Source organism: Pseudozyma hubeiensis (assembly GCF_000403515.1).
Source record: "Pseudozyma hubeiensis SY62 DNA, scaffold: PHS68, whole genome shotgun sequence".
Taxonomy (NCBI): domain Eukaryota; kingdom Fungi; phylum Basidiomycota; class Ustilaginomycetes; order Ustilaginales; family Ustilaginaceae; genus Pseudozyma; species Pseudozyma hubeiensis.
Window position 1 is genome coordinate 303,762 of NW_012133850.1, and position 27,397 is coordinate 331,158.

Genomic DNA, 27,397 nt, shown 5'->3' on the forward strand with positions numbered 1-27,397 from the left:
CCAACTCACATCGCCGAAGAGGTCGAGACGGTCTGCAACACCCCCGCTACATCCCTTTACCGCGCTGCGAGGCTGTGACTCTGATCACTCGAGCGTCCTTTCCATTTGCACCTTTGCTTACGTCTCTCGCATCCCAGCTTATCGGTGGAACCGCGTTCCTCGTCTGTCCTGCAACATGCCTACACACCAGTTCTCAGCACCGGGCCAGGCGGTCGAAGAAGCCAAGGCTGGCGGCCACCATGCCCACGGCACGCACAACTACCCCGATCCTCTGACACACATCGACCGCACCTCATGGGATGTCACCATCATCGGTGCCGGTCCCGCTGGTCTGATGCTGGCCACCTCTCTTGCTCGCTTCGGTGGCTTTGACGTGCTCGTCCTCGATGAGCGTTCCGAGCCTACCACGGCAGGTCGCGCTGACGGTATTCAGCCACGTACCATCGAGGTGCTGCGCAACATGGAGCCGTTGGGATCCGAATTTTTTGAACGCAGCGCACCGTCGTACGAGCGCACTTTCTGGGATCCTCGTTCGGACGGCCAGCGCGGTATCGAGCGTACCCGTCGTGTGCAGTCTTTCCCCACCGACATGGAGATCCAAGACAACTGCACGCTGGGTCTGCAGCAAGGACTCATCGAGGGCGGCTTCCTCAGGGACATGGAGCGTCACGGGCAACGCGTTACACGTCCCTGGGCGTTTCAAAGCTTCCAGATGACCGACGACCAAACCTACCCGGTCACCGTCACGCTGGAGAAGATGAAGCCAGTCACCGAATCGACCAACGAAGGCGGCGCTCCCATCAGCATCATCAAGCCTACCGGCGAGACCAAGACGATTCGCACCAAGTACCTCGTCGGCTGCGATGGTGGTCGATCGCGTTTGCGCAAGACGCTCGAGGATCATCACGAGTTCACTTTCAATGGCGATTGGGTCGACACGCTCTGGGCTGCTCTGGATTGTGTCGTGGAGACCAATTTCCCAGATGTGCGCAAGATCGCAGCAATCCACTCCAAAAACCACGGTGCGCTCTACATCTTCCCACGCGAGAACAACGAGAAAGGCGAGCCAATCATCCGATGCTATACCCAGGTCAACCGACTTGGAGGCGAGAAGAGCAAGGAGTCGGCGCTCGATGCCCGAGACAAGGTGACCGCCGAAATGGTCATGCAGGCGATCCAGGAAATCGCTTACCCGTACAAGTTCGACTTCAAGGGGGTCGAGTGGTTCACGTGCTACCCGATCGGTCAACGCTTGATCTCGAGGTATTCGCTTCCGGCAGGCAAGACGGCCAACGGCGCCTCCTTCCCCGCTCATCGTGTGCTGCTGGCCGGTGATGCGTGCCACACGCATTCGCCAAAGGCTGGTCAGGGTATGAACACTGCCATCATCGACTCTCAAGCGTTGGCATGGAGGATCAACTTGGTGGAGAAGGGATTGGCCGACCCCGAGATTCTGCTAGGCACCTACCACGACGAGCGCCACGCGACGGGCAAGCAGCTGATCGAGTTCGACTCGGAGTATTCGGCCTTGTTCTCGGGTGAGGTGCCTAAGAACACCCCTGAGGTGGCTACGATGACCGACGCCGAGAAGCGTGAGCACTTCATCAACATCCAACGACGAAACGCGGCGTTCACGACCGGTGCCGGTGTTTTGTACAAGGACAATGTGCTCAACTACCGCGACCCGTCCAAATTGGGCGTAGCCAAGATCACCGACAAGCTCGAGCCTGGTCGCAGGCTGCAACCTGCATGGGCTACGAGATGGTCCAACTCGCAGCCGGTGCGAATGATTCACGAGATCCAGTTCACAGCGCCTGGTGGCTTCCGACTGTACGTGTGCGCTGGCGACCTCAACAAGAATATGCGCCACCTCGAGGCGTTCGCCAGCCACCTTGCTTCCCAACACTCCTTTGTCAACCGCTTCCGTGCCAACCAACGCGCGATGCTGTTGCAGCACAAGGCGTACCACCAGCTCCCCGACTCTCTCAACACTGGCTTGACCGAGGGATTCGCCTCGGAGGCCAATCCCTTCTTCCACATGCTCCTGATCGTCCGCGCTCAGCGCTTCGACATCGAGTTGGAGCAGTTCCAGCACCTGGGTGCGCTCAAGAGCATGCTCTACTGCGACGACATCGAGGCGGGACATGGCGCGTTCAAAGTGACCATGGACGACCAGTTCGTAGGCGGTCTGCACGAGAAGTGGGGATTGCCGAATGGTGGTATCGTCGTGGTCAGGCCCGACGGGTATGTGGGATTGGTGGCGCCGATCGACCAGGGATCGGCAGGGTTTGAGAGTATCGAGAAGTACTTTGATGGCTTTTTGAAGAGCTCTAGAGTGTCGAGTCAAAAGACAAGGCTGTAGTCGATGCAAAGCAATTGAAATGATCGATGTTCCAGTACGTGGTCATGCGTTTGTGATGAGTGGATGGGCAAGGAGAAGCCGAAGAATGACAGCTGACAATCGCGAGCGCTGCAACTGGTGAACGCACTGTCGGCCACCTTGCCGAAGGACCTTGACCACTCGGCATCGCATGTGTGACATCCGCTTCACGTGGCGCCACTGGATAAGTTAGCTGAGCCTTTCATGCGACCGCCATTTCCCACGCCTTGAAGGCTGGCTTCTTGACCGCACGCTTCTCGCTCGCAGACTCACAAACTCTCGTGATCCCGTCCCGAACAGAAGTGCTGACAGCAAAAAGAGGTACAATTACACGTGACAAAAGACATTAGAACGGGAACAACGCACTCCGGCTGATCTACAGGAGAGATGCGTAATGGGGTCAATGAACGGTCCAGGGAGTGTCGGGGTGCATTCACAGCATGCTGGCGATGCTCATGCTGGAACGCGGTGTAGCCGGGGCATCTGCCTCCGACTCCTTCGCCGCCGACTCTCCTTTTGTCGATTGAACTCGGGGATGGGCTGGACGAGTCGCGGCAGCGTCTGCTGATGCTGCTGATGCTGCTGATGCTGCTGCCGCCTCATCCCTGTCTCCGCTTTGTGGAGCGTTCGAATCGGCTTCAGCTTCCTTGATGGTCTGCGGCGTGGCGCGCAACGGTGTTGCTGCAAAGGGCGCCGGTGCTGCCGACGAAGAGTTGGTCGTTGGATAGGTTGCGCTGCGCGGCGCTTTGGCCCACGAAAAATCGCCAAAGGTGGTGCGGAATTGAGGATTCGGCTGACTCAGACGCTTGACGGGCAACTCCTTCGCTTGCTTGGCAAGAGCCTCCAATCCGGAGCACGAACGCTGACGATGTTCGATCAGCTCAGCGAAATTGGAAAGCACATTCGCCAGTCCGCTCGATGAGCCGCGATGTGACGAGGAAAAGGATCCGCCGGAGACGCTGTTTGATGTCTTTGCCGATGGCATCGAAGGCGATTCGCCAAAGGGCGAACCTCGTCTCGACATGATGCGCGATTCGGGGGCCGATTGCTGCTGCGGTGACGTTGGTGCCATACGATCCTTACCGCCGGTGGTCTCTGCTGTCATTGGACTCAAGGTTGGGTTGGGGTTGAAGAGCGGATCGATGCGGACCGAGCTCCGACGACGTTCGAGCTCGAGAGCCTTTTGCGCCCACTCTTTCTCGAATCTGTAAAAGCGACTGTAAGTGTGAGCAGCCTCTTTGGCCTCCTCGAACAGCGAGTGACCCGAATCGGGGGGCGAAGGAGGACGCAGAGGTTCGACGAGGAGTTTGCTCGAACCAGTCGCTGAGACCGACTGGGTACCATTGTTGAGAGTGATGGATGGTGTGCTTGTCGGCGAAGCCACGAGAGGCATCCGCCGAGAAGATTGCCCAGGATCCATTGACGGCCCTGCCGAGGAACCGGCGACAGCTCGCGACGCAGGCTGATCGTCGGCGTTCTGAGGGGCAGTGAGAGGAGCAGCCGACAGAGGACTCCTTGGCGTGGTAGGTGTGTGAGGAACCAACAGTGTCGACGATGCGTGCGGCTTGGTGGGGGAAGCGGGGGCAGGTGTGCCCGCTGATGGGGTCGAGGTAGCCGATGATGGAGGCGTCAGGCCAAGATGGTTGGCTAACACCGTGGCGATGGCAACATTTTGCGATGCGGCTTCGACGTGGCGCGACATATCGTGGCTCATGCTGGTGACGCTTGCTTTGCGTGCTTGCTCGATGAGCATACCGAGCTGTTCAACACGCTGACGCTTGTGCTGTTCTTGCTCTGGGTGGGTCGACATGCGGCGCTGCCCCGCCTGGCTTTGCAGAACCGCTGCTGCAGCGGCGGTTGCCAAGTTGATGATGCTGGCTCGGCGCAGCGGATCGGTCGGCAGGCGAATCTCGTTCGCCGAAGCAACCCTGTAGGCCGTCGACGGATCGGCGTCCTGCTCGAACTTGCGCTTGGGACCGGGCGAGTCGCCGAGAGTTGGCGAATGTGATCCTGTTGGCGACGACATTCCGACGTTATCTCGGGACTGCGAAACGTTCGAGAGGCCGGTGAGAAGCTGATTCATGGCGAGCTTGGCGTCCGGAGAGGCCGTAGCGAATGACTCAGACGACGAAGCTCCGTTAGCGAGCGACGTCTGAATAGTAAGATCGACTCGCGAACCACGACGCGAGGAGAGGGCGCTTTGCGCAGGTGGATCGACCCAGGATGATCGACGTGAAAGAGCTGGCGAAGATGGCGTCATGGAAGCTCTGCGGGTGGCGATAGACATGGTGACAGTACACGGCAGATGCGCGAGGTGCTCCTTTCTGTGATAGAATTCGTCACCAATCGAACTACGGCCGACCAAGACCGCGTCTTGGCTTGATGGCGCAAAGATCGCTCAGATCGCAAAGGAGATAGAGAGCGCTGATGTCGATAAGTCTGTTGTGAGATGAATGCGAAGTCTCGATCAACGTGCAGGATGTTGTCGGTCGAGACGAGTGTAGCCGGCGGTCGAGGTGCACGAGATCGCTACAACATGGGCGTAGATGAAAGGCGTAGACAACAGAAGGTGTAGGAGGCCGACTAGAAGGTGGTGGCAGCGTCGGCGATCGAGGCGGATGGAGAAGCTGTCGACGGGTCAAAGACGGATGAAAGTTTGTGTCGGTAGCGATCAAGTTGGGACAGAGCGAACCGATCCTGTAACGAGCCTAACGTGGCGGGGAAGGTTTGCAAGAGCGGACAGAAGCAAACGACCCGTCGTGCTCAACGCTGCGGACCTGTGTGATGAAGGTGATAAAACGTCGACGGAAAGGCAGAGTAGAAAGATGGGAGGAGAGTGTCGCGACTTTGTGAAACGACGGTCAGAGGGCGTGAGAGGATCGTTTCTGCTGTCGAGCGTGGGAGCTGTAGGAGAGAGTCAAATTTGCAGGCTGGGTCGGGAAGGAGGGGTCCAGAATGACAATCGAGTAGGGTCGTTAACCCTCGAGCCGAGAGGATTGAGTCTCGAGTGTGTACTGTACAGTGATGCAAAGAGATCTTTCCCAGGCCTGTCGGTGCGAGGATGGCCGACGAGCGAAGCGAAGCGCTGCAGTAGCGAAAAGGTCGGAGGAGGTTGCGGCGTCTGAAGAACCTAGGCAGGTCTGCTCAAACGCGGAAAGGACGGTGGACCGGCCTGCTTGGTGAGAGAAGTCCGACCAGGGCTTTGCGCCTGTTTGAAGGTTCTCCAAAGCCAGAAGCGGCGAACGGCGCAGGCTCGAGGTCAACTCGGTTGGCACCTTCAGAGACGCGCTAATTCGACCCAGCCCACCCCGGAGAAACGAGACATGGAAAGCGGTCGAGATGTGAGAAAAAGGCAGCGTTCAGGCACTTGACCAGGCCACACCAATGGAAAGAATATTCGCGAAAATTCAACATTTCTTTCCAGCTCCTCTTCTTGGGTTTTTCAAGAATCGCAGGAGCCGCTGGTGCCCTTGACAAGCCACGCGTTCCGGGAACATCACCTTTTTTTTCCTGCAATGGAGGGAAAGACCTGTCTCAGATCCCAGCGCTGACTGGTCGTGTGCGCTCATCACAGAGGGTCTCGACCCCCAAGCAAACTGGCTATAAAAACGGGGATTTCTTTTTCTTCTACTTCTGCAGAGCTGCATGTCATCAGTGTGCCTGAGCCGCTGATGCCCCGTCGGATCTACATCTCCATACGCTTTCTGCATGCATCTGCCGCGCACTGCATGGAGCCTTGTTGACAAAACCTAAAGATTGTAGGCTCGGCAAGGCTGAACACTGTGGCTCTGGGCTTTTTGGCTTGGGCTGCGTCCCACCACTGATCTCGCCAGCATGCGAGCCTCGATGCATCTCAGATGTCTCTCGCTTGCGCGGGATGGCCACGCGACGAGCTGACACAACCTTCCATCCAGGCTGCCTCTGGTCGGTACAGAGCGGGGGTCAGAAATCAGAATCGAAAGTTGAAGCGATCCAGCTGTCCTTTCTTCATGCCGTTGCTGAAGTATGACACACGGGGAACATGGCCTGACCCAATTCTTATTTTGTCTGCAGATCTCTTCTTTGTGCGCGATCGCTTCAGACGTCTCAAGTCTGTGCCAATGGAGCTGTGGGATTGAGCGACCGAATTCTGGTCTCATCGGTTGGCGCAATATTTCACAGTGGATCATTCGCTTCAGACGCAACGCACATGTCGGACTGCAAGTGCATCGTGCAACACTTTCATCTGGACAACGCTGCCACATCAGCTGTCGTGTTGTACTTCTGACATGCTCTCGGGGGCGCTTGTCTTTGTGGTACCGACGGAAGCAGTCAGGAACACAATAGGAGCAAGACTGGAATGATTGTATTGACTACCGACACCATTCTCCAGAGCCTCTTTCTGTGCACAGATTGGCTTTCGAGCTTATGCCGAAAGGACTCTGTCAGCGAAAGCTTGGTACGAAGGCGTAAAGCGGGGCTTCGCAGAGTCGAGACAGGTCCGTGGATGAGTGAGCAATGCGACCTCGCTTGGAAGAAATATGCATCTTCTCGGGTCTATGTTCTGTCCTTCCCATCGCTGTCCCGCCACAGACATTTGCTTGCCAAGCCGTGGAGCCCGGTCCCTGCGGTCGCGGGCAGAATCAACGCGAAAAGAACAGGAAATTTCGAGGTTTGGGGCGAAGGAGTGTGCTGAAGTGGCTCAGCCGAGTTCTCATCGCTTGCATTACCGGATCTCCGCGCCACCTGTCAAAATTCAGCAAGCATTCGTCGTGGCGGGCCTCCATCAGCCGACGAACAACGGACGGTCGAGGATCATGAGTACTGTACATGACAGCTGGATTGCATTCATGCCTGCGTCTCGGACCAGGTAGATCCTTTCCCGGAGGCAATCGCTCCGTCGGCACTGCGTGCTGCCATATCCGCGGCTACTGATGGTGGCGTTCACGAGCTTTGTGAATGCCAATGTACGCGCTAGCGTTGCCGACATGAATGCGGACTTGCAGAGATGCAGAGCAAAGCGGGCTGAACACGGCACATCAGCAGCTTGGTGCAGCGCTCTTGCGCGTTGCCGGAAAAGGCCCAGTTCCAACGAGCTTGAAACGGCAGCAGAAAAGACACGTGGAATATGAATTCACCATCACCACGGAGCGGGCGGATCTGGAAATCGTTGAGACTCCGCGCATCACTGCGCCTTGCCCTTTTTCCACAGACGACTTCAGCATCTTCCCGTGTCTGAATGGTGCAGAGTCAAGGACCTCTGTGGTTACGGAAGACAACTCCGCTTTGTCTCGCTCCCGCAGAACAAGGTGGTGACGTATGCAACCATGTAGCAGAATCGTGGTACCGTGGACTCTAAGAGCATGCTTTGAACTTTACCAAGAACACGATCCTGCAACCCCAGTGGTAGCTTGTCTCTGGAGAATACGTGCAGCGATCAAGAGGATCCACAGTTGGCGCCGGGAACATCGCCATGTGGACACTGCCGCAGATAGGGATGAAAGCTCGCAGTAGTTTTATGCGTCCGGCAGTCACGGAAACAAGAGGGCGCTTGATGTGCTGAACAGCCACCGTCAAGTCCGCTTTCGCATCAGGCACCTAGATGAAACGTATTGGTCGGAACGCTGAATGACACCGTCGTGCCACGCATGACTGGCATAACCCGAGACTGCCAGGTTCAAAATTGTTCATACACCGCAGGCGGAGTGGGAACCACGGATCTCATTGGAGAGCTCACACGTCGTCCGCCCCGCTTCCGACACTCTGACTCACTTGGGAGAGTCATGCCGACGCCACTTCCTGGACGGACATCATCATGTTGTCCAGCCCACTCGACACTTCACCCGCAAAGTCGCTACTGCATCCTGATAGCTTTAATCGAAGCGACCACCACCGTTAGGGCAAAGCGGAGTTTCAACCACTCGCCGAAACCGGTTGCTCGATGGTGTTGACGAAATTTCGGCCTAAATTACAAAGGTGCAGGTCTAACAGTTGTTAATTTCGTCCACAATCTCACACACCCCATTCGAATTCGAAAGTGAGTCGCCGTCTGACTCGCCCTACGCCGCTGTCTTGGATCGCAGCTTGTACAGTGTTTGTCTCCTTGGATCTGTCTCTCGCACTGAGGAGAATCAGCAGCCGATGTCAGCACTGTCAACCGAGACATGACCGATTCGATGCCGTTGAAGCGTTGGGTTCCCAGAAGGCGGTCAGGCACCGAAAAGTCCAAAGATCCAGACCCTTGCGGAACGGGCAGCACAGAAAATCGAGTTCTAAAATTTCCAAGATTTCGGCGACTTGCCGGCCTTCGCGACAGCTTACGAGCTCAACCATCATCAACCGCCTATAATTTGTTGAAGCAGTGGTCGGGCTTCTCGGACTGAAAAGTCCAGAAGACGCCGGGGAAACGTCCTAGCGGAGAGCCCCAAATAGAGCTACATGATGGAAATGTCTAGATAAAAGACGATCGAATCTTCGATCGGTTAGATCCTAAAGAAGAACAGACAAGGTTCTCGACCCGCCTTATTGGCCGGCAATCAGCTGTTTGTCATCATGTCGCCGGTTGCCGGTTTGATCAGACACGTGAAGCAGCATGCATCATTCCCTCGGCTGTAGACGTCACACAATCTAGAGTGTGGTGCTCGACGCTCTAGCAGAAAGTCTAGATCTCTCACCGAATCTCAGCGAGAAGGTTGCAGCTCAATCTCGGATTGTCGTCGACAATGTCGACGTGGTGATCCCAAAGTGTATGCTTGGCTGGCTCGCCACTTTAGCATCTCGCCAGCAGACCCGCGCTCCCATCGATCGCTGATAAGTACGTCGGACCAGTCCTAGACAGTCCGGCTTCCGAACGAGATCGTCACCCTGCAGGGCCTCGACCTTTCCAACGACGCGTGCGGGTCACGCACAACCCGCAACACAAACAAAACATTCCCTCGCTGCAATTGCGACATGGATGCTCGATCTACTTCAGCTGTATACAGCACGCAAAGCAGACCCCCTACCACCTGCTCTCCTCGCCTGCGCTCCACTCGCCGGAGCTCCAAGACCACCGTCACCGGCCTCGTCCTTGCCAGCCGCCTGGACCACCTCGAACTTGTCGGTAAGCTGCAAATGCCGCACAGGGCCCGGACATGACCGAAGACAGATCGACGGGAAAACCTGATGTCAGTCTCGGCTCGATTCTCAACTCTTCTGTCAGCGCCAGAGAAGGTGGCGGGAGTTTGCCCGCGAGCCAAGAATTCGCACGCTCAAGCGGGGTTGGAAGCGGCGCTGAGTGGCTGGGATTTCGGCTGGTGTCTAGACTTACCTCGTTCATTGTGTGGAGACTTTCCGTAAGCACGGAAAGGTAGTTGGTTAGGAGGACATCGTTGTGTTCCTGAACATTCGAAGAGCGACCAACGGGTGTGAACAGTAAGAGTGCTTGTTAGCGATGTGACCTTCGATGACCTTGAATCGAGATGGCATCGACGTCGTTGCCCGATCGTCTGACTTCCGGCTCGATCGAGAAATACTTGTCGATACTTTTGCATCTCGATGCATCTGACACTCACCCTCAGAAGCTCTTCTTGCAGCTCAGGCAGAGCCGTTTGCGGCAAGTTGGCGACGACGGTCTGAATCTGCCGCAACGCGTGGTGATCCCAAGCTGCGGCACCACCTTTGACAGCTTGCAAATAGGCGAGGACCTGTCGGATCCGATCGTTGAGCTTGCTGATGGCGCTGTGCTGCGCTTGCATCCCTGCCAACATGGTACCTTGATGGTCGCCTCCCGACTCGGCACCGGCCTTGCTCGCATGGTCCACCGCAATCCGTTCCGCCTCGCCTGTCTCGATCTTGTACCCAGCCGGGACGAAGAACTGGGTCGTTTCTCCGCGAACCAGCTCCACCACCGACTCGTACACCCGGATCGGCAGCTCCCCGTTCGCCTCTGCGTTCTCGAAGGATGACACTGTCTGATGAAGCTGAACGAGGAGGGGAGTCTCATTGTACGCTAGCAGCTGCTTGTGGACCTCGAGGTCTTGCGGCGTGGGCACGTCGCCAATCGTGTACCATCCTAGGAGGTCGAGCGTGGGGAACACTTGCTTGTACTGCGCCTGGCGCGATTTGAGGAATGCATGGTTTATGGTTGGCGCCGACGATGCCAACGTGGGGGGATCCAAGCGGATCTCGAACGAGTTCTGGATTTCGATATCTCGTCCTTGCTGTGTCCCGAGCAGAACACCATAGACGGTGAGCTGTTCGTCCTGGCTTTGCAGTCTTGTTCGAACAAGATGCTCCGAAATATTGAGGATTGGTAGTGGATGCAGACTGATGTTGCTACCTATGCTTGCAGACGAGTGATTGTCGAGGACGACAGGCGAGAGGGTTGACGTCTTGAACGACGGCGACGAACCGGATGGCCCAGCGATTTGGGAAGCCATGATGCACTGATAGCAGCTGTGCGAGCGTTGACGATCTGTAGCTGGCTGTCGTATCGATGTGGGCGGATGTTGGCAGTGACGACGGTGTTGAAGAAGAAGGGAAGCCAAGATGGCTCGAGCACGCTTGCAGGCTTGAGAGAGTGCTGCGCATTTTTCCTCCACTTGACAGCCTGCACGTGATGTAACACTTTTTGATATTCAGCCAGGCGCGTCTTTCGGCATGTCAACGTCTGAACCCTGTGTCTGTCACTTTGTCGAACAGCTCTCCATCATCTCCTCGTCCCTTTTCGTCTTTGCTCGCATACGAGTAGTCATTGCTGCTCATCGCGCGATCTTCGTGGCACGGAACAAACTTACCAGCTGTCCAACATACACATCGACGTCCAGACATGAAGCTGCCAGCCCGATCTCTGATCAAAAAGCTCATTCGAGCTCACCTCCCACCCAACACGAGGCTCTCAAAGACAGCTGATCTCTACGTCATGCTTGCCTTCCTCATCTACCTGCAAAGGCTGGCAAACGAGTCACGACTGGCGCAACAGGTCGACCTCTCGAACGGATTGAAGGGATCGAAAACCATCACCAGACGTCATATCAATGGCGCTCGCAAACGCGTTCATGGATGAGCGGCGGGTGAGGACTCGCGTTTCGGACGCGTGTTGCAACAAGTATACACCACGCGGGACGAGGAAGAATCGGACTTGAGCCGCAGAGATTGTTCCAAAAGCGCAGGGGATGCTCAAGAGGCCATTGCGATCGCTTCAAGCTGAGAACGTCTTTCTGCTATTCCATCCCACACGTCATCATCGGAAGGTTGCTACAAGCATACGCAGGAGCAGAGCACGCCATCCGAGCCTCCTTCAACATCAAGCCTCGATTGCGACAGCATCGCAAAATTCGCCCAGAGCTGTTCAAATCCTCGCGAACTTTTCGGCTGGGATCCGTGGGCTCGATCTGCACGACCTGCTTCGTATCAGGCCAGCTCAAAACTTCAGCGTCTCTTCGAGCATAACATTAGGCACCCTGGCACAAGCGACTCGATCGCTATCATCAAGTGAAAATTGTTCATTATCATCCAACATTTCGATACATAATACAAAGCGTTGGCTTCGGTCACATCATCTTGCTCCTCGGAGGCGAATAGTGACGCATGTACGGCTGCGGGTTACCCAAGCGCGCCAGCTCCGCCTGAATCTCGTCCTCCATGGTGTTGTTCCCGCTGGGAAGAGAGCCGAGGCTGGGAGGTGCGCCGGCAGAGTTTGTGCTGTAGACCGAAGAGAGTGTGGATGCGGTGGATTTGTCCGTGGCGTTCGAGACGTTGCGGATGCCAGTTCCTGCGGTGGAGTAGCGCGAGCTCGGTTTGAGACCGAGACGCGGTAGACGCGAGGAGATGCTTCGATGGGCTGGAGCATCAGCGATGCCACCGACGGAGCGGCTGGTGGGGATCTTGCTCGGCGTGGGAGATGGACGTGGCAGTTGCGATGCTGTGGAGCTCTTGGTGACGGTCACTTGCGAGCCAGATCGTGGCATGGAACCAGACTCGTCACGCTGAGGTGTGACGCCATTGGCTGCGACACTCGTCCCACCGTGATGAACGGTAGATGGTCCGGAGCTGTATCGATCCTCCTCGTCATCACGCTCGATGCTCTCGCCAAGGTGCCCTAGATTGACGTACTGTGAATCGATCGTGTCCGCGGGCGCCACCGTAGCAGCCACTTGTTGATACGGAGGAATGATCTCGTCATCGATCTCTGGCAGATGTTCATCCGCAATGTTCCACATCTCATCGTCCCCCTTAGGCATACTGAGACTCATCAACGTAGGCGATGCCGCGCGAGCCTTCGCGGCGTTCGCCGAAGCTCGATGCGGATGACGCAGCAAGCTGCTGCTGCGTGGAGTAGGAAGGGGCGATGCTTGGCTGGATCGCTGCGAGCCAACGTCGTCGCGGAACAGACCTCCAGGTCCGTTCAACAAGGAGACAGGACGTGCACGTGGCAGCTCGCTCCTGCTGATAGGCAGCGTCGATCGCCCAGATCCGGGCAGGCCAGCCACAAATGCTTCGGAACGAGTGCTCCTGTGCGTTGGCTTGGGCTGAGCCGATCCCAGCGCAGACGACAAGGACTGCGAAGGCTGAAGGGCAGGATTTGCCATACCTCGCGGCGAAAGCGGCAGAGCTCCGATGCCAGCTCGAGATTGAAGACCGGGTGGCAACTCGACGTCCATGATGGAACCCTCGCCGTCCTCTGAGCCGAGCGTCTGATCCGCGCTCGAATTGAGCTGGAAGTCGAGGTAGCGGAGCTCCACCAGCTCCGTCTCCAGATCTTGGATCTGACCGATCAGCGTAACCTCGCGAGAATCGCGACGCTCGAGTTCGCGTTCGAGCTCCAACACGCGCGTAACCTCGGCGTGCAGATCCGATGTGAGACTCTCGTGTCGGGCATGCAGATCGGCGTTTTCGGCGCGCACCCTCTCGAGCGTGTCGAGCAGACTTTCCTTTTCTAGCTCGTGACGACGTACCATGTGCGCGAGCGAAGGTTGCGAGACGGACGTGGCGAAAGACCGAGGGGTGCCCAGCGTCTTGGCTGTCGCGGACGGTGAAGTGTGTCCGGCGCCAGAGCTGGCCCGACCTACGGTGGTGTTGTCCGTGCTGAACCGTTTGCGGAAACCATCCGACTCGATCATGGACGATGCTGCGTGGTCTCGGCTGAGCGCCTGCGAATAGCGGCTCGACACCGATCTGGCATCCGAAGGGGGTCGTCTGCGGAAAGCCGAGCCCTCCACAAACTCGCCTCTGGAGACATCCTGGAGCGAGGAAACGGTGGACGCACTGCCCTGGCGCAGCATGTGAGGATTGACGTCCAACGGCATACCCATAAGGCCGGACAGAGATGTGGATGTGCGATTCTCTGCACTTGGCTGCATGCGCGCCTGAGAGCGTGTAGAAGGGCCAGATCCAGCACCTTCCATCGCATCTCGCGTCGATTGCGTCGGATTGCCAAGAGGCTCGTCCGTCTTGGTCGAGGCCTTCGCCAGCGGAGAGATCGAAACAAGCTCACTGACTCCGGACGTAGCTTGGCCGAGCTTCATCGGTCGTCGAGGGGGATCAAAGCCGAGGCGACCCTCGTCCCCGCGCAACTGCGGCGAGGGCGTCACGCCGACAGCCGAAGACTGCACCAGTGCCAGCATGCGGCTGTACGCCTCCTCGATATCGCGCATGCCCTCCTGTCGCCGTTTAGCAGCTCGCGCCGGCGTGGCCTCGGACAGCATGGACGCGTCAGCAGCCATGGTTCGTTCGCCGGCTGGCTCAGCGGCGTCAGAGACAAAGCTCTCCATGCCGAGAGTGTCGACGGATCGACCGGCGAGAGCGGCGTGAGCATCGTCGCCCGCGTTGAGCTGTGAAGAGCTGATCGCCCTACGGACGCTGCGCACGGCATCCGCCAGCGCCTCGTGTGACTCGGGCGCGAGCGTGATGCGTCGCCCGTCGTCAGCTGTCGTGACGGAGGAGGCGTTGTCCTCAGCCCATGCGCCAGGCAGCGTGAGTTCGTCGGTGCTCTTGTGTGCGAAGTGCGGCGTCGAAGGCAGTATTGCGTCTCGAGAAGCCATGCTGCTTGACGATGGATTGGCGTGCATTGAATAAGACGCATCCGACATGCGCTGCCGCAGCGAGGTGAGATCGAAGCTGCCTCCATGTCTGTTGTCCTGCAAAGCTGCTTCAACAGCTGCCAGATGGCTCTCAATCTCCGAAACCTTGACCTCGGGCAGTACAATTTCGCGCTCCTCGGAGTCCTCGCCAGGTAGGCGATCGACATGCTGATCATCGTCCTCAGGACCGGCCGTCGCTGAGGAGAAGCGAGAGAACTGCGGACGAGTTGCATGAGCGGCAGCTGAACCCTCGCTAGATGCCACCTGCGCGAGAGGTGTCGATTCGAGTCCGCCAAAGGTGTCGCGTTTTGAGCGCGAAAATCCACCGTCACCTGGGAAGGCGGCCTGACGGGGTGTGCTGGCTGCCGGCTCGATGAGCGAATTGCGATTCGAGGGGTTGAGCGTCTCGACAAGCGCCGTGTGCGAGGCGGCCGGCAGATGCGTCTCTCGGGGCACAGCGCGAAGGGATGCATCGTCGTCTTCGTCCGAGAAATCATCGTGGTGCTGTCCGTTGCGTGCGATCAGCGAAGGTGGAGGCGAATGATCCTGAGCGGCGGCGTGGCGAACGTGATCCGGCTCGAGATGCAAAGCTTCGCTGCTAGGGGAAGCGACAGCATCGAGGTAGTGTCCCGACCCGGTTGTGCCGGAGATGCTGCGAGTGCTGATGCGTCTCTCTATGCTGGTGATGAGATCGGAGAGCGGGGAGTCCAGCCTAGGGCTCTGGTCGAAGTGTCGGGCCAAAGGCGTGTCCAGCGTTCGCAGACTGACTCTTGATGCTCTCGATCCATCCCTGGGCCGACGTGTCGAAGCAGTTCTAGGCGGTGAATCAAGGCTGCTGACCGCCGTCTTGAATGAGCTCGTGGTGGTAGCCGTATCGAAACGGTTTGCAGGCAGTTTGTGATCGGGCGGCGTGTCGTCGGAGCTATCGGCATCGTCAATGTGCGTGGAGCGCAAGGTGTGATCGGCATCGACTGACTCGAGACCTTGCCAGATACGAGGAATGCCAGGTCTCGGACGTGTGAGCTCCTGGGCCTTTTTCGAATGGCCGGTGGACGGAAGGGCAGCTTGACTGTGATCATAGGAAGCGGACAAACGTTCCGCAACATCGGATGGTTGCCCCGGCGTAGCAGATAGCTCACCGTGGCCCAAAGAGGCTTGCTCTCCCGTTGACATCGGGATGGAGGTGCCAACGCCGTAGTCGGTCTGATCGGTCGACTGTGACGATGGTCGCTGATCGTGCTCCTCGAGGTCATCAGCTTCTGCCAGCTGAGGACTCTGGAGCACCTCGCTTGCTCCTTGCTCATCTGGCATGTCGGAATGCGGCCGCTTCGGCGAAGCCTGAACAATTGCAAAGTCTCTGCTTTGTACGTCATCGTCGATGGAGCGTGTGAAAGTTCCGAAACTGGGGTCGCGTGCAAGGAACGGTGAGCTCGAGCTGAGAGGTAAGCTGTCCCTAATGTACGGCGATGCGTCGTCGTCACGTGGCATTGGTCCTGCATGCCCGAAGGAGTCGTCGCGCTTTGTGCGATATTTGCCTTCTCTCTTGTTGGGATCGCGAGCGAGAAAGGGTGCGAAGAGAGAAGACGACTTGGAAGTCTTTGACGAGTTGCGCTCCCTCGACTTGCTGCGACGTCGAGTGAGTGTCATAGGAGTGGTAGAAAGGGTACTGGCGCGCGGTGTAGCGTTGTCCGCGCTTTCCTGCAAACCGAACTCTGACGAAAGCGGCACCGACGTCTTGCCGGGATTGCCGACCACGGACGGCGCGCTCCCTACCGATTGCGACTTTCTGCCCTTCAAGCTGGCTCTGCGAATGAACCTTCGGATCATCGAGTCGCCATTCTTGGCGGACGAGTGTTTACCTTGTAGCACGTCCTGGCGCTCTCGCGGCGTGAACTGAGCGCTGGCGCGAGCTGGGAAGCTGAAAGGTTTTGACGAGCTGCGACTGCGGACCACCTCGCTCTCTGCCCGCTGGCCATCGGCGCGTCGAACGGTGGGTCTATGGTCGGCCAATGCCTGAGGCACAGGCATTGGCGCAGGAGTTGTGATGGCGCGCGAGGTGCCGCTGGGAGAGATGGTCGGACGAGAGTCGGTCCTCTGACGAACGGGTGCATATACGGACTCGAAGCTTGGATTCTGTTCTGCGTTCACGGGAAAGTCGCGCAGGGAAGGCGTTGTTGCAGATGGAGCGCTTAGCTTCATGATGGGAGAGCTGCTTGAGCTGGCATTGGAGTCGTTGAAAGGTCGCAACGCCGCAGCTTCCGCTTCGTCGAGGAACGCATCTTCCTCGACATCATCGCGGTGAGTCGCCATGGTCGAAAGTGGAGCTTCACGATCGCTGGAAGCGTTCGAAGCGTCGAGGTGGTCCGGGGTTGAAGGCGAAATGTCTTGGTGAGGCGGCGCTGAGAGGTTGGTCTGCGAGGGTGATTTGGCAGGTGATGGAACAAAGTGTGATCGAAGCGAAGTGCCCAGGTGCTCGCCAGCGGCGCGATGGATGGTTGCAGCAGGACCTCTGGCGCTGACGGAGCTCTCTTCGTAGCTGCGCATACTTGGCTGATCGGAGAAGGATCTGCTCATGCTGGCAGAGCCCGCGTCTGATGCCGCGTTGAACCTGCGAAGCGAGCCGATCTCGGATGCCGGCTCGGTGCCAGGGGTATGTGTGGCCTCTGATCCACTGTCGGGCATGACGAAGGGGAAACCGGACGCGCGTACCTGGGCGTACTCGAGCGAGCAGCCCTCTCGACCGACGGAAGGTGGAGACACGGTGGCAGACAGACGGTCGGGAATAGTTCCCAACGAATGTACGTTGCGAGTGTGCCTTGTGAATGGACTAAGGGGCCCGGATGGGATTCCCGAAAACGAAGCAGAAGAGGCTCGCCTGGGAGGATGCGGTAGGCTTGTCGGTCCTTCGCGATTGTGGTGCCAGACTCCGAACGGATGGGGCTTGTAGATGTCGAAGGAGGAAGCGAGCGGGTCGTCCTTTGTCGCCGAGACGAGATTGAATGCTGCCCTCGATGCCGTGACAAGTGCCGATCGATCCTGAAAGTAGCCGGCGGAGGCTGAACGGACGTTTAAAGGAAGGGAGTCATGGGTGGGGATGACGGTGGTGGTGGTGTCTGTTGCATCCGGCGAAGAAGAGGGAGATACGGGGCGGTGAGAAACTGATCGATCGAAAAGAGACAGATACAAGAAGAGTACGGCGACGAGGAGAAGAAGGATCGGAGAAAGGAGAAGAAGAAGTTAGGGGAAGGACGAGAAGCGGAGTGTAGCCCATCCACGGCAGAGCCATCCATCCAACTTACCTTTGCATCCATGCGCATCTGCTTCAGCTTGAGCTTCTTCCGCCTGCTGCCGCCAGAATGATAAAACTGGATTTTTCGTCGAGGCAAAGAAGCCCAAATGGGAAAGTCTGCGGCGTGGTGCTGCACGCCGAATTTGGTCGGATCTGGAAAAAGACGGTTGAGCCTGAGGACGAGACTGGGGCTGAGGCTGAGACTGAGACTGAGGTAGAGGTAGGAGGCGAGCAGCAGTGTCAGCTCGGCAGTGGAAGCCTTGACGATTATCGACGTCAGCTGCCAAGCCGCCGTTTTCGCGTCCCGTAAAGTGGTCGGCAGTATTTCGACGAGGCGAGAAATTCTTGGATCCATCCACACGTTGGCAGCGACTGCACACGGGACCTGGCCGCGATTTCGGCGCAAGCCTCCAGCCAACGCCTTCCCTCGAAGCAGATGTGCTGATGCTGCCAACACCTCCTTCGACTCGACGACGAAAGACGTCCATGTCTGTATCGCTCTTGACCTTGCTGCCGTTTTGGCTCGACAATTGGCTTCTGCTTCTTGTACCATGAGATCGAAAAGATGCCGCAACGAGGCTCCACGCCCTTCGTCCAATCGAAGAAGGGGTCCTTCGCGTTGAAGGTGCATCCGGATTTGGCGAGGCTCCTCTGACGTCTGCCTCTGAAAATCCTGCATATGACCGGTGGTGCTCTGCAGCTGCACCAGATTCAAACCTGGTTTTCCCCTTTCCAAATCCGTCGTTTGGCCGGCTGGACCCTGTCCTCAACTGCCATCCAGACGCTCCCAAATCAGTTTGAGATCGTGATCGACGCCAAACATCGCAGCGTTCATCCACGATGGTTGACGATCGGTCAAGTCGCTCTGCCACGACGTCTCGGTCCAGCTGCTCGAACCTTACGCTGCGAGTCACCGACCTGAAAGCATGAGGATTCTTCTCCCTGCGATCTGCATTGGACCGCCGGCTGAGTTGCCACCAGTGATCTCTGAAACCTTGACCTGACTCCTTTGGCCGTTCTGTCCCTGCCGAGAGAGTAGCTGGCGATGGTCTTCTGCTGACCTCAGCTTGCGAGGAGTCGGTGTTTGTACCTCGATGTGACCACGTTCGAAGAGTGGACACGATCTGCGATCCGTTGTCGTCGTAACGAGCAGTCTGTTGTTGCTGATTCGTCGAGCGCTCTTGCTTTGCTCGCCATAACATAGAGCCAAATTCTGTCCGCCGACGCAGCCAACTGTCTGGCATGGTCCGCTTTCGTAGATGGCAGCGCCTCAATTCTTTGTTGTAAGACAGACATTGTCCGCCGCTCTTGGTGAAGTAGATGACATGACTGTCGTCGTGATCGTCGAATGTTCGTTTCCAGGTCGTCAAACTGCGCTGAAGGAAGGTGCTAGGGTAGTCAGAGAAGGTCAGATGCCCAAGACGACTGGAGTCAAAGTACGATGGGCAGCTCCTGGAAGCTGTTGACACCGCCACTTTTCTCGAGGCTTCGGCTTTACGCCTGCTCGGTCTGCAAACAACAGCCAGTGCGAGGTTCGAGCGCCGTGTTGATCCCGACATCCACCTCGGCTGTATGCCATGGAAGCGATCCAAGCGCCCGACGTGCAATCTCATCAGAAGTGCCAAGGTGAAGCCGTCGGAGACAGCCCCTGAGTACGCTTGTCCATGCAAGGCAGCTGCGAGGTCCCATCCTGAACGTGAGCACACTTCATATCACGGCTGCGCTGTCACAGGAGCCACGCTGAGGCGTGTACCTTGCACTGCCGCTTCCCCAAAATTTCAACCTGCAAGCTCATGCGCCGGAAAGATCACCGCATTGTTGTTGCCGATCAGTCAATTCTTGCATCCGAACGTCACCCTCGAGCGCGCTTGCACCGACTCACGTACAGCAAAGGCAACGCTGCAAGAGCATTTTGGTGTAACTATGTTTGCGATGCAATGCGACAATACAATGTAATAAGATGCTTTACGGCGATTCAGTTAATTGTCCCGGTTGTCAATGGTCAATCGTACCCTCTGATCCCGGGGGCGAAGTTATCGTGATCGAGCGTGCATGATGTAGGTCAGCTTGTTCCGTTGTGGGCGTCGGATGTCCCTGCGAAGCCTGAGCAGAATCAATGACGTTATCGAGCGGCGATCGCAACGAGGCAGGAGTCAGTAAACCTGGTGTGAGAGGGCCATTCGAAGTGACTGCAAGCGGGGATGGCGCGGTCGTTGAAGTGGCAGCAAGGTACATGCTTCCTTCTTCGCCAGACAAACCTGTGCTCGAGCGAGGCGCAGATTCAAGGCTATGGGTGTGCCCCTGAGGACTTGGATCTGTTTCGGCTCGGTGGGCTGCCTGGGTGGGGTGCATCCTTGCTGAGCCCGCGACGATCGCGCTGCTCGATCCACGGCTCGCATTCGCAGGAAGGTCGACGGTCTGCAGTCGAGGCAAGGACCTTTCAGTCGGTTCGTCGGCGCCCACATGTCGAGGATGCAACCTGTCTGCGAGAGAGCCAAGGTCGGCGGCCTGCGTGGCTGCTGCATCCTCCTTCGTGGAGCCTCCACTTGCATGTCTAGAGTGACTGGTCCCAGCTGCATCGGTGCTTCCGTCACTCCCGGCGGCAATGGCCGGCGTGATTGCATTGCTCCTTTTCAGACTGGCACCACTGACAATCGGAAGATCCGAAGGAGAAGGCACGTCAATTGAGCTGTCGGTGGTCGGCGACGATGACGCAAAGGCGGCGTCCGCTGCGCTCTGGCCAGCTCTGGATAGTTCACCGGCGCGTGTCGACGAGATAGGCGGGAGCAGCGGTGCACCCGCCGTCTTGAGATCGAAAATGTCGTTGCAATACAGGATGAGATCCTCCATCGTCTTGTCTTCCTCCATGGCAGCAGCCACGCTCGTAGTCTCGTGGTCCGCCTCAGACAAAAGACACGGCGAGAAGACAACGCTCAGGTTGGCGGCCGTCATCTTGTTCTGATCTGAGTGTTGAGCCAGCCTGCTGAGATGCTGAACAATCACTTTGAGTGTGAGCTGGTGAATGGGAGGCAGTCGACGGATCTTTCCTTTCAGCGTTGCAAAACCGGTTCGGATGTGCTCCTCTCTCTCGTGGGTATATTTGATTCGCTCTGCCCAGGGTATAGCGAGCACCGGCTCAGGCAACTGACGCAAATAATCCTTGAAGACGCCCGCGACGGCCGCCGGCTCGTCTTTGGCTGGATCGAACTGAAAGCCCAGCTCGTCCTTCTCAATGGCCAGAGCCAGTTGCTTGACGCTCGACTGTTTGGCCGAGATACGGTAGATGCCAGGAAGATTGATCGCATGTGTCTCGATGAAGTCGATACACTTCGTGACGATGAGAGGAGGAGCAACTGTGTCGCTCAGGCGATAGGGCACAGTGAGCGGATAGTCGGTGAGCGGCGTACCAAAGATTAGGTTCTTAAGTTCGCCATGCCAATAGTTGACATAGGACACCCTCTTGTCTTCCAGGGTCCTGGCACCTGGCAGATTCTCTTCCATCGATCTGAGCTCCTGGTCGAAATCATTGAGAGCCGCTTTGACCCTGTCCTCGCTGTGTTGATGAAGACCGCTGCTTCTGTCGTGCAGCACGATCTGCGAGCGCTCCGACTGCAGCCATACTGCCTGAGCCGTGTTTGCTAGCTCGGTGCGGCATTCTATCACGGAAGCTGCGGCAGCTTTGAGTGTCCTCAGCCTGCGCAGACGCAAGGTTTCGAGGTCAAAGATGGCCTTGCGGTACGCTTTGTCCGCTTCATCCACCTCTCGCTTTGCACGTGCCTGCTTTGCAGCGATGGTCTGCGTGGCCTTGTACGGGTTGTTGTTGTTGTTGCTGCCACCGAAAGTCCCTAGGAGAGTTTCGCTCATGGACGGCGTGGGCGGCCCGCTGTCGACACCGAAACCGGCAGCACCTCCCTGTCCGCCCTCTCGCATGCGATTGATGAGCGCGCCAATCTTCTTTGGCGCTTCCTTCCTGGCCGCATCCCAACCCTCTCGGGTTTTGAAAGCTTCGAAGAAGTTTGGCCTCGTCTTTTCGTGAGACGGACTGGGCGGTGAGGTGGACAGGGCGGAAGCTGTTGCTGGGAGATGCGTATCTGTGACGGGCGGCGAGCCGACGGACCTCTCGTCGGAGCTTCGATTGCCCTTGGCCGAAGCGCCGAGAGACTTTGACGAGGCATCCGAGTGATGTCTCGAGTGATGACGGCTGCGACTGCTTTTGCGACGCATGAGGCTGGTGCCGGTGCTGCCGGGGAAGGTGGAAGGAGGCGATCTCGCTGTCGGGTCAAAGTCTGGATGAGAGGGTTGGCGGCTGTGGCTGGTGGAAGCTGATTCTCGTTCTGCCGTTCTGGTGCTGAGCAACGTGCGCTGGTCTTCGACGGCTTTGGCTTGAAGCTGGAGATTCTCGACCTCCTCGGCTCTTTTTTCGTACGTGCGTCGAATCCTAGGCAGATTGGTGTTGCGCATCTCATCGTATTGTGACAAGCTCGTGCGCACATCCTCCTTGACACGTTTGCGGATGCGTTCCTGAGCATCACGGAAGGCCAGCAGCGGTGCTAGAACGCCCTGGCGACACGTCTCGACCATGTAGGAGCGTGCTTCGAGTTCACGCTGGTCATTTTGGCGCATCTCGAGCCACGCACGCCGGAGTTCAGGAAAGCGCTGAGCGTCGGCCATGAGGCTCACATCGCCGACGATCTTGGAACTGACTTTGGCATCGAGCTCCTTCTGACGTTCGAGCGAGATCCTCAAGCTCCTTATGTAGTCTTCTTCGAGGCGTATGCGTCCTTCAAAGAAAGTGATGTAGCTGTCGGCTTCCGACAGAATGGTGCTGAAGGTATCGAGGAGAGAGGATGAAATGTCAGCTGCCGAGGAAGCTGTGCCATCCGAGTAGTAGCCGTTGCTCGAAGCGGCGCGCGAGTGCTGTTCGGTCGACCTTCTGATATGAGAAGCTCCGACGGAGAACGAGTCCATGTTGACGCTCTATGCCCTGAGGGCTCAACACGGTTGAAATTATTGTTGATGAATCTGATCAGCCGTAAGGTGAGTCGTACAGCCGGCTCGAGCTACAAAAGTCTGGTGAGCTGTTCGGCGCCGGACGATGCTACAGTAGTAGCAAGCAGGGCCGTTCAAGACCCTTTGCCGGATGTTTTGTGTTGTCGACGAGTTGGTGGCTATGTCAGTGGCGGCTATCGGTCCACCTCCAAACAGCAATGCTGTTATCGTGAACTGTATGGCCGTCTCGTCGGCCAGGCTGTGTCCAAAAGTCATGAAGGCCACGACGCAACTCCGATTCCCGTCTTGCGCTGTTTCTCGCAGCGAAAGTGTCATGTGGAGACGCAGCGTCCAAAGTTATTGGCCGGCTTACTCGCGTGCTACCTCACAGCCTGACCTGGCCTCTCGGTGCGAAACCAAAAAAAAATGTCCTATGCACAGCCAGAATGGCTTGTGCTCGGAACCCCTTAAACTCAGACATCTGGCGAGACGCTCTGTACCGAAATCGGACCGTTCTTGACACGTGAACATCCAACGCATCGTTGATGAATTCCAGCTAAAGTGTTAGACCTGCAGACCTTATGGTCTCGAATGTATACCAAAATTCGACACGTCTTCATGCAGAAGCGAACGAGATCGGGTACGCTTTTCACGAGAGAGTCGCCTGGCGGGTCAACACGACAGGGAGCCTAGCTGAGCTTTTGGCACTCAACTTAGCCAATCCACCAATCCGACAAGGCGCCACAGGAACAGCCGCACACACGCTTCCACCTCGGCGGATCTTCCAGAGATTTTCAACTTTGGGATTCGAGCCACGCCTCCCCGCACAGACACACACGCGAGATTTCACCGAGAGCGTCATTTTTTCCATTCTCCCCGAAAGACTGGCCTAACTGCGCTTGGCGAGGTGATGGCATCGTCATTTTGACGTCGACCACAGAGTTGAGTCTGAACCTTTCACATCCTCGAGTTGTCGTTCTGGTCTTTCCATCTCCCCGTCACTGTTGTTTCTCAACCACCACCACCGTCATCGACTCACCTACATTTCATCCGCGTCTGTCAGTCTCTTCTTCTGAAAAGACCGGCGTCGTATATACCTTGCTCCATCCACCTTTCGTTCTTGCATGGTGCTCATCGAGCAAGTGGTCCTCGTTGCTTCCATCTTGATCACATTCGGTACCTGTCTCGCCGCTACAAAGCTCGCTGCGAACCTTTTCCCCGACTTCGAACCTCTTCAATTCTACGACGCGGCAACCAATCCAATGGAGATCAACGTCGTTCTCGCCTTTGTGGTGGGCCTGGTGTTCTCGGTGGTAGCCCTGCTGTACTTTGACTCCCAGAAGCTCAAGCCCGTGCTTAACCCCACACAATGGCAGCAGTACCGCCTCATGGAGAAGCAGAGGCTTTCGGACAACACGGCGCTGTACCGCTTCAAGCTTCCTCGCTCGAACAACATTCTTGGCTTGCCGATCGGACAGCACATCTCGGTCCAAGCCAACATGGGCGGCAAGAACGTCGTGCGTTCGTACACGCCCACCTCGTCGGATGACGACCTCGGCTTCTTTGACCTCGTCGTCAAGTCGTACGAACAGGGCAACGTCTCCAAGTACATTGGCGCCATGAAGATCGGCGATCTCCTCTCGGTCAAGGGCCCCAAGGGTCAGATGCGCTACTCTCCCGGTCTCTCGCGCCACATTGGCATGATTGCTGGTGGTACCGGTCTTACTCCTTGCCTGCAGATCATCCGTGCTGCGCTCAAGAACCCTGCCGACAAGACGCAGATCGACTTCATCTACGCCAACGTCAAGGAGAGCGACATCTTGCTCAAGAACGAGCTCGACGAGCTCGCCGTCAAGCACAAGGACCAGTTCCGCGTCCACTACTTCCTCAACGAGGCCCCCGAGGGCTGGACCGGCGGCACCGGTTTCGTCACCAAGGATGCTCTGGAGGAGAAGATGCCCAAGCCCGCCGACGACATCAAGGTTCTCATGTGCGGTCCTCCTCCCATGATCAAGGCCATGACCGGACACCTCGAAGCCCTCGGCTACCAAAAGCCTCGCACTGTCAGCAAGCTCGAGGACCAAGTCTTCTGCTTTTAAGCCGGCGGGCCCTTGGCATAGGCTTAACTGGCATGCTTACGATGGTCCGAATCTCTGGCCAACGAAGCAGAGATCGAACCACGCAAACAGCGCAAGATCCGTTCCTGCGTCCCTTCATTTCTCTAGAAACCTCTCGCCTCGACATAATGCTGTCCGAGTCCGTATGACGGTTCGGTGTAGGACAGTATCTCTCCTCACCCTTTTTCCTCTCGCGACGCTTCGAAAAGCAGCGCATCCGTGTTTGGTATTGTTCCAAGTTCTCCTTTAAAAAAGCAATACAATCGCTTCGTGCACCTAACGCGGATGAACAAAGCTCAAATGCGGGTCGGCGTGCTCTGCGACTTTGAATCTCAGACGTCACTCTACAGTAGAAGTATGAACACACTTTTGCATTGATCACAGGAGGAAACCACAAGACTCGTGTGTCTAATAAGGAGGTGGGCACGCCGATTTTTCCGCCGTTGCGGCAGATGCTGAGCTGCCAGAAGCGCCTGCTGATCCAGAGATCTCCGAAGCAACGGCCTCACCTTTCTCGTTGACATTGATGGTGACCTCCCTTCCATCGTCGAGCTTCGCCTTCATGACACGAGATCGTGCCGCTTTGAGCAGAGCGGACCTTCGGATCCCACGTACGTCCTTGTAGACGATGAAGACGTTCTTACCTGCACCACCGATGCCTTCAGCGACGGAACGGGCGTCAGGACCGTACTTGTGACTAACAACGTCCGAGGCAGCCTGACCAGAGGTGTAGAGAAGGGTTTGTGCTCCGGCGTCGATTCCGTCGAGTACGGTGTTGGCGGCAATGAGACCGCGATTGACGAAACCTCGGATGCCGGTGGGTGCGGGACCGGCGGTGCCGTCCGGGTTGACTTTGCGCTGGATGCCTGTCTTTTTGCCGATCTTGTCACCGACATTGCCGGCGACGCGGAGAATGGCACCGGTGGTTTGGGACGAGATCTGCACGGCAGATCCGGACCAGTTGTGAACCGTCTTTACGCCGGCGTGCGTCTTTGGGCCGAACTTGACAGGGTCTCGTCCTGCTTCGGCCTTTTCGTTGTTGGGAGTCGAGGTGCCAGAGGAGCCGGCAGCGGGGTGTTTGGCCATGTAGGAGTCGGCAGCACCCTGAATTTTGCCTCCTACGAACTCGGATGCTCTGATGATGGTGCGCGAGATGGTGTCGGCCCCCTTGATCATCCAGTCGCGCTTCTCCTCAGCAGAGAGGACGTCGACATCGACATTTTGCTTTTCGCTCTCGCTGATAGGCTCGGGCGGAAGATCGATGAGAACAGGTGCTTTTTCGTTGCCTGCGTCAGACATTGCATCCGACTCGCGAACGGTGAAGCCCTGAACGACGCCGATCACTTTTCCGTCTTCGTCCATTAGCTCCATGGTACCCGCGTCCGATCGATCCTCGTCATGGTAGGCAGCGTACTGGGAGAGGATCTGCTCGAAGCGCTTCATGTCGGCGATACTGGTGGTGGCCGGAAGCGCAATCTTGATGGAAGCGCCTTCGAGCTCGAGCGAGGGAAAGACGTACGAGCGTTTGGAAGTGTCGCCCTGAGGGATGATGGTCTGCGTAGCTGCTACAGGAAGAGAAAAGTCGTCTCCGATGGAAAGTACCAGCCAGAGGTCGGTCTCGTAGTTCGGAGCCTTCTCGCTCGAGGAGGTGGCGGTGGCGTGCCTCGAAGCATCCTCAAGCTCGATGCTGACGAGCAGCGACTGGAGTTTACCAGAGGCTAGGATGACAGTCTCTCCTTGGTAGTCTTGGGTGGCGATGGCGCCGGGCAAGGAGAGCAGCTCCACACCCTTTGAAGATTGATGCGAAGAGGTGGAAGACATGGTTGCGGATGAATTTGGGTGGTAGTGGTGGTACAGACGCAAGAGAATGCCTACGGTAACAATATGTATTGATCAAGATCCTCTTCAACCACACAGCCAACGATTCATCATGACTTGGTCGCCGGGCGAATATCAAATTGGCTGTCGGTTGACTGACAATGACAGCAAGATGCGCAGCGTTTCTTCAAGACAGCCGACGTTGCGCTGCAGTCAAGTGCTCAAAACGACACAAAGCAAGAAGATGAAGGAGTGTGGAGGCAGTGCATGGACCGTTTAATTTTCCTTGTCCTGCAGTCCCCGCGTTGGAGTTTTCTTGGCGCGTGGCTATACAGTGTGATATCATCGGAACGGCCAATTTCACCGAGGTTGCTACGCTGACTGTCTGTGTGATGCTTTAAATAGAATGACCAGCTGGCTTGGGGCGTAGCGCGGCGACGGCACCGATACAATTGGACGCAACCAGACTTCGATCAAGCTCATGGTGTCACGCTTTGAGCCATGTTGCAACAGCTGTGGACTCGGTCTGGTTGCGTGTCAAGCAGCTTGCAAGCTGGACATGCCAAGGAAAGAAAATATTCAATGGGTGTTAGATACGAATTTGGCACTGACCCTCCACAAAGCAGGTGTGAAACCAACTTTGACTTCAACTAACTCGAAAAGGCACACACACAAACACACACACACGAGCGCGGTTCAATGCGAGTTTCAACAACAAACTTTCCAACCTTTCTTCCTCAAGATTCCTCTCGGCTCAGTTCTA

At 57.0% G+C, this 27,397-nt stretch overlaps 8 protein-coding genes across 8 annotated transcripts; 2 read left to right on the plus strand and 6 right to left on the minus strand.

The window, feature by feature from the left end:
* Positions 1-175: 175 nt before the first annotated feature.
* Positions 176-2,362, plus strand: PHSY_006992 (hypothetical protein; the record flags this gene model as incomplete). Its single annotated transcript, XM_012337588.1, has 1 exon — positions 176-2,362. The coding sequence occupies one exon, from the start codon at positions 176-178 to the stop codon at positions 2,360-2,362; it is 2,187 nt and encodes a 728-aa protein (XP_012192978.1).
* A 451-nt stretch (positions 2,363-2,813) lies between these two features.
* Positions 2,814-4,667, minus strand: PHSY_006993 (hypothetical protein; the record flags this gene model as incomplete). Its single annotated transcript, XM_012337589.1, has 1 exon — positions 2,814-4,667. The coding sequence occupies one exon, from the start codon at positions 4,665-4,667 to the stop codon at positions 2,814-2,816; it is 1,854 nt and encodes a 617-aa protein (XP_012192979.1).
* A 2,666-nt stretch (positions 4,668-7,333) lies between these two features.
* On the minus strand, positions 7,334-10,779 carry PHSY_006994 (hypothetical protein; the record flags this gene model as incomplete). The annotated part of the gene is made up of 4 exons (XM_012337590.1): positions 7,334-7,594; positions 7,739-7,841; positions 8,380-8,599; positions 9,669-10,779. The coding sequence occupies 4 exons, from the start codon at positions 10,777-10,779 to the stop codon at positions 7,334-7,336; spliced, it is 1,695 nt and encodes a 564-aa protein (XP_012192980.1).
* A 1,113-nt stretch (positions 10,780-11,892) lies between these two features.
* On the minus strand, positions 11,893-19,269 carry PHSY_006995 (hypothetical protein; the record flags this gene model as incomplete). Its single annotated transcript, XM_012337591.1, has 2 exons — positions 11,893-17,477; positions 17,721-19,269. The coding sequence occupies 2 exons, from the start codon at positions 19,267-19,269 to the stop codon at positions 11,893-11,895; spliced, it is 7,134 nt and encodes a 2,377-aa protein (XP_012192981.1).
* Positions 19,270-19,705: 436 nt separating this feature from the next.
* PHSY_006996 (hypothetical protein) lies at positions 19,706-22,678 on the minus strand (the record flags this gene model as incomplete). Its single annotated transcript, XM_012337592.1, has 1 exon — positions 19,706-22,678. The coding sequence occupies one exon, from the start codon at positions 22,676-22,678 to the stop codon at positions 19,706-19,708; it is 2,973 nt and encodes a 990-aa protein (XP_012192982.1).
* A 39-nt stretch (positions 22,679-22,717) lies between these two features.
* Positions 22,718-23,035, minus strand: PHSY_006997 (hypothetical protein; the record flags this gene model as incomplete). The annotated part of the gene is made up of 1 exon (XM_012337593.1): positions 22,718-23,035. One exon carries the CDS (start codon positions 23,033-23,035, stop codon positions 22,718-22,720), a length of 318 nt encoding a protein of 105 aa, XP_012192983.1.
* Positions 23,036-23,961: 926 nt separating this feature from the next.
* Positions 23,962-24,798, plus strand: PHSY_006998 (NADH-cytochrome b-5 reductase; the record flags this gene model as incomplete). The annotated part of the gene is made up of 1 exon (XM_012337594.1): positions 23,962-24,798. One exon carries the CDS (start codon positions 23,962-23,964, stop codon positions 24,796-24,798), a length of 837 nt encoding a protein of 278 aa, XP_012192984.1.
* Positions 24,799-25,224: 426 nt separating this feature from the next.
* PHSY_006999 (expressed protein) lies at positions 25,225-26,637 on the minus strand (the record flags this gene model as incomplete). Its single annotated transcript, XM_012337595.1, has 1 exon — positions 25,225-26,637. The coding sequence occupies one exon, from the start codon at positions 26,635-26,637 to the stop codon at positions 25,225-25,227; it is 1,413 nt and encodes a 470-aa protein (XP_012192985.1).
* Positions 26,638-27,397: the final 760 nt, after the last annotated feature.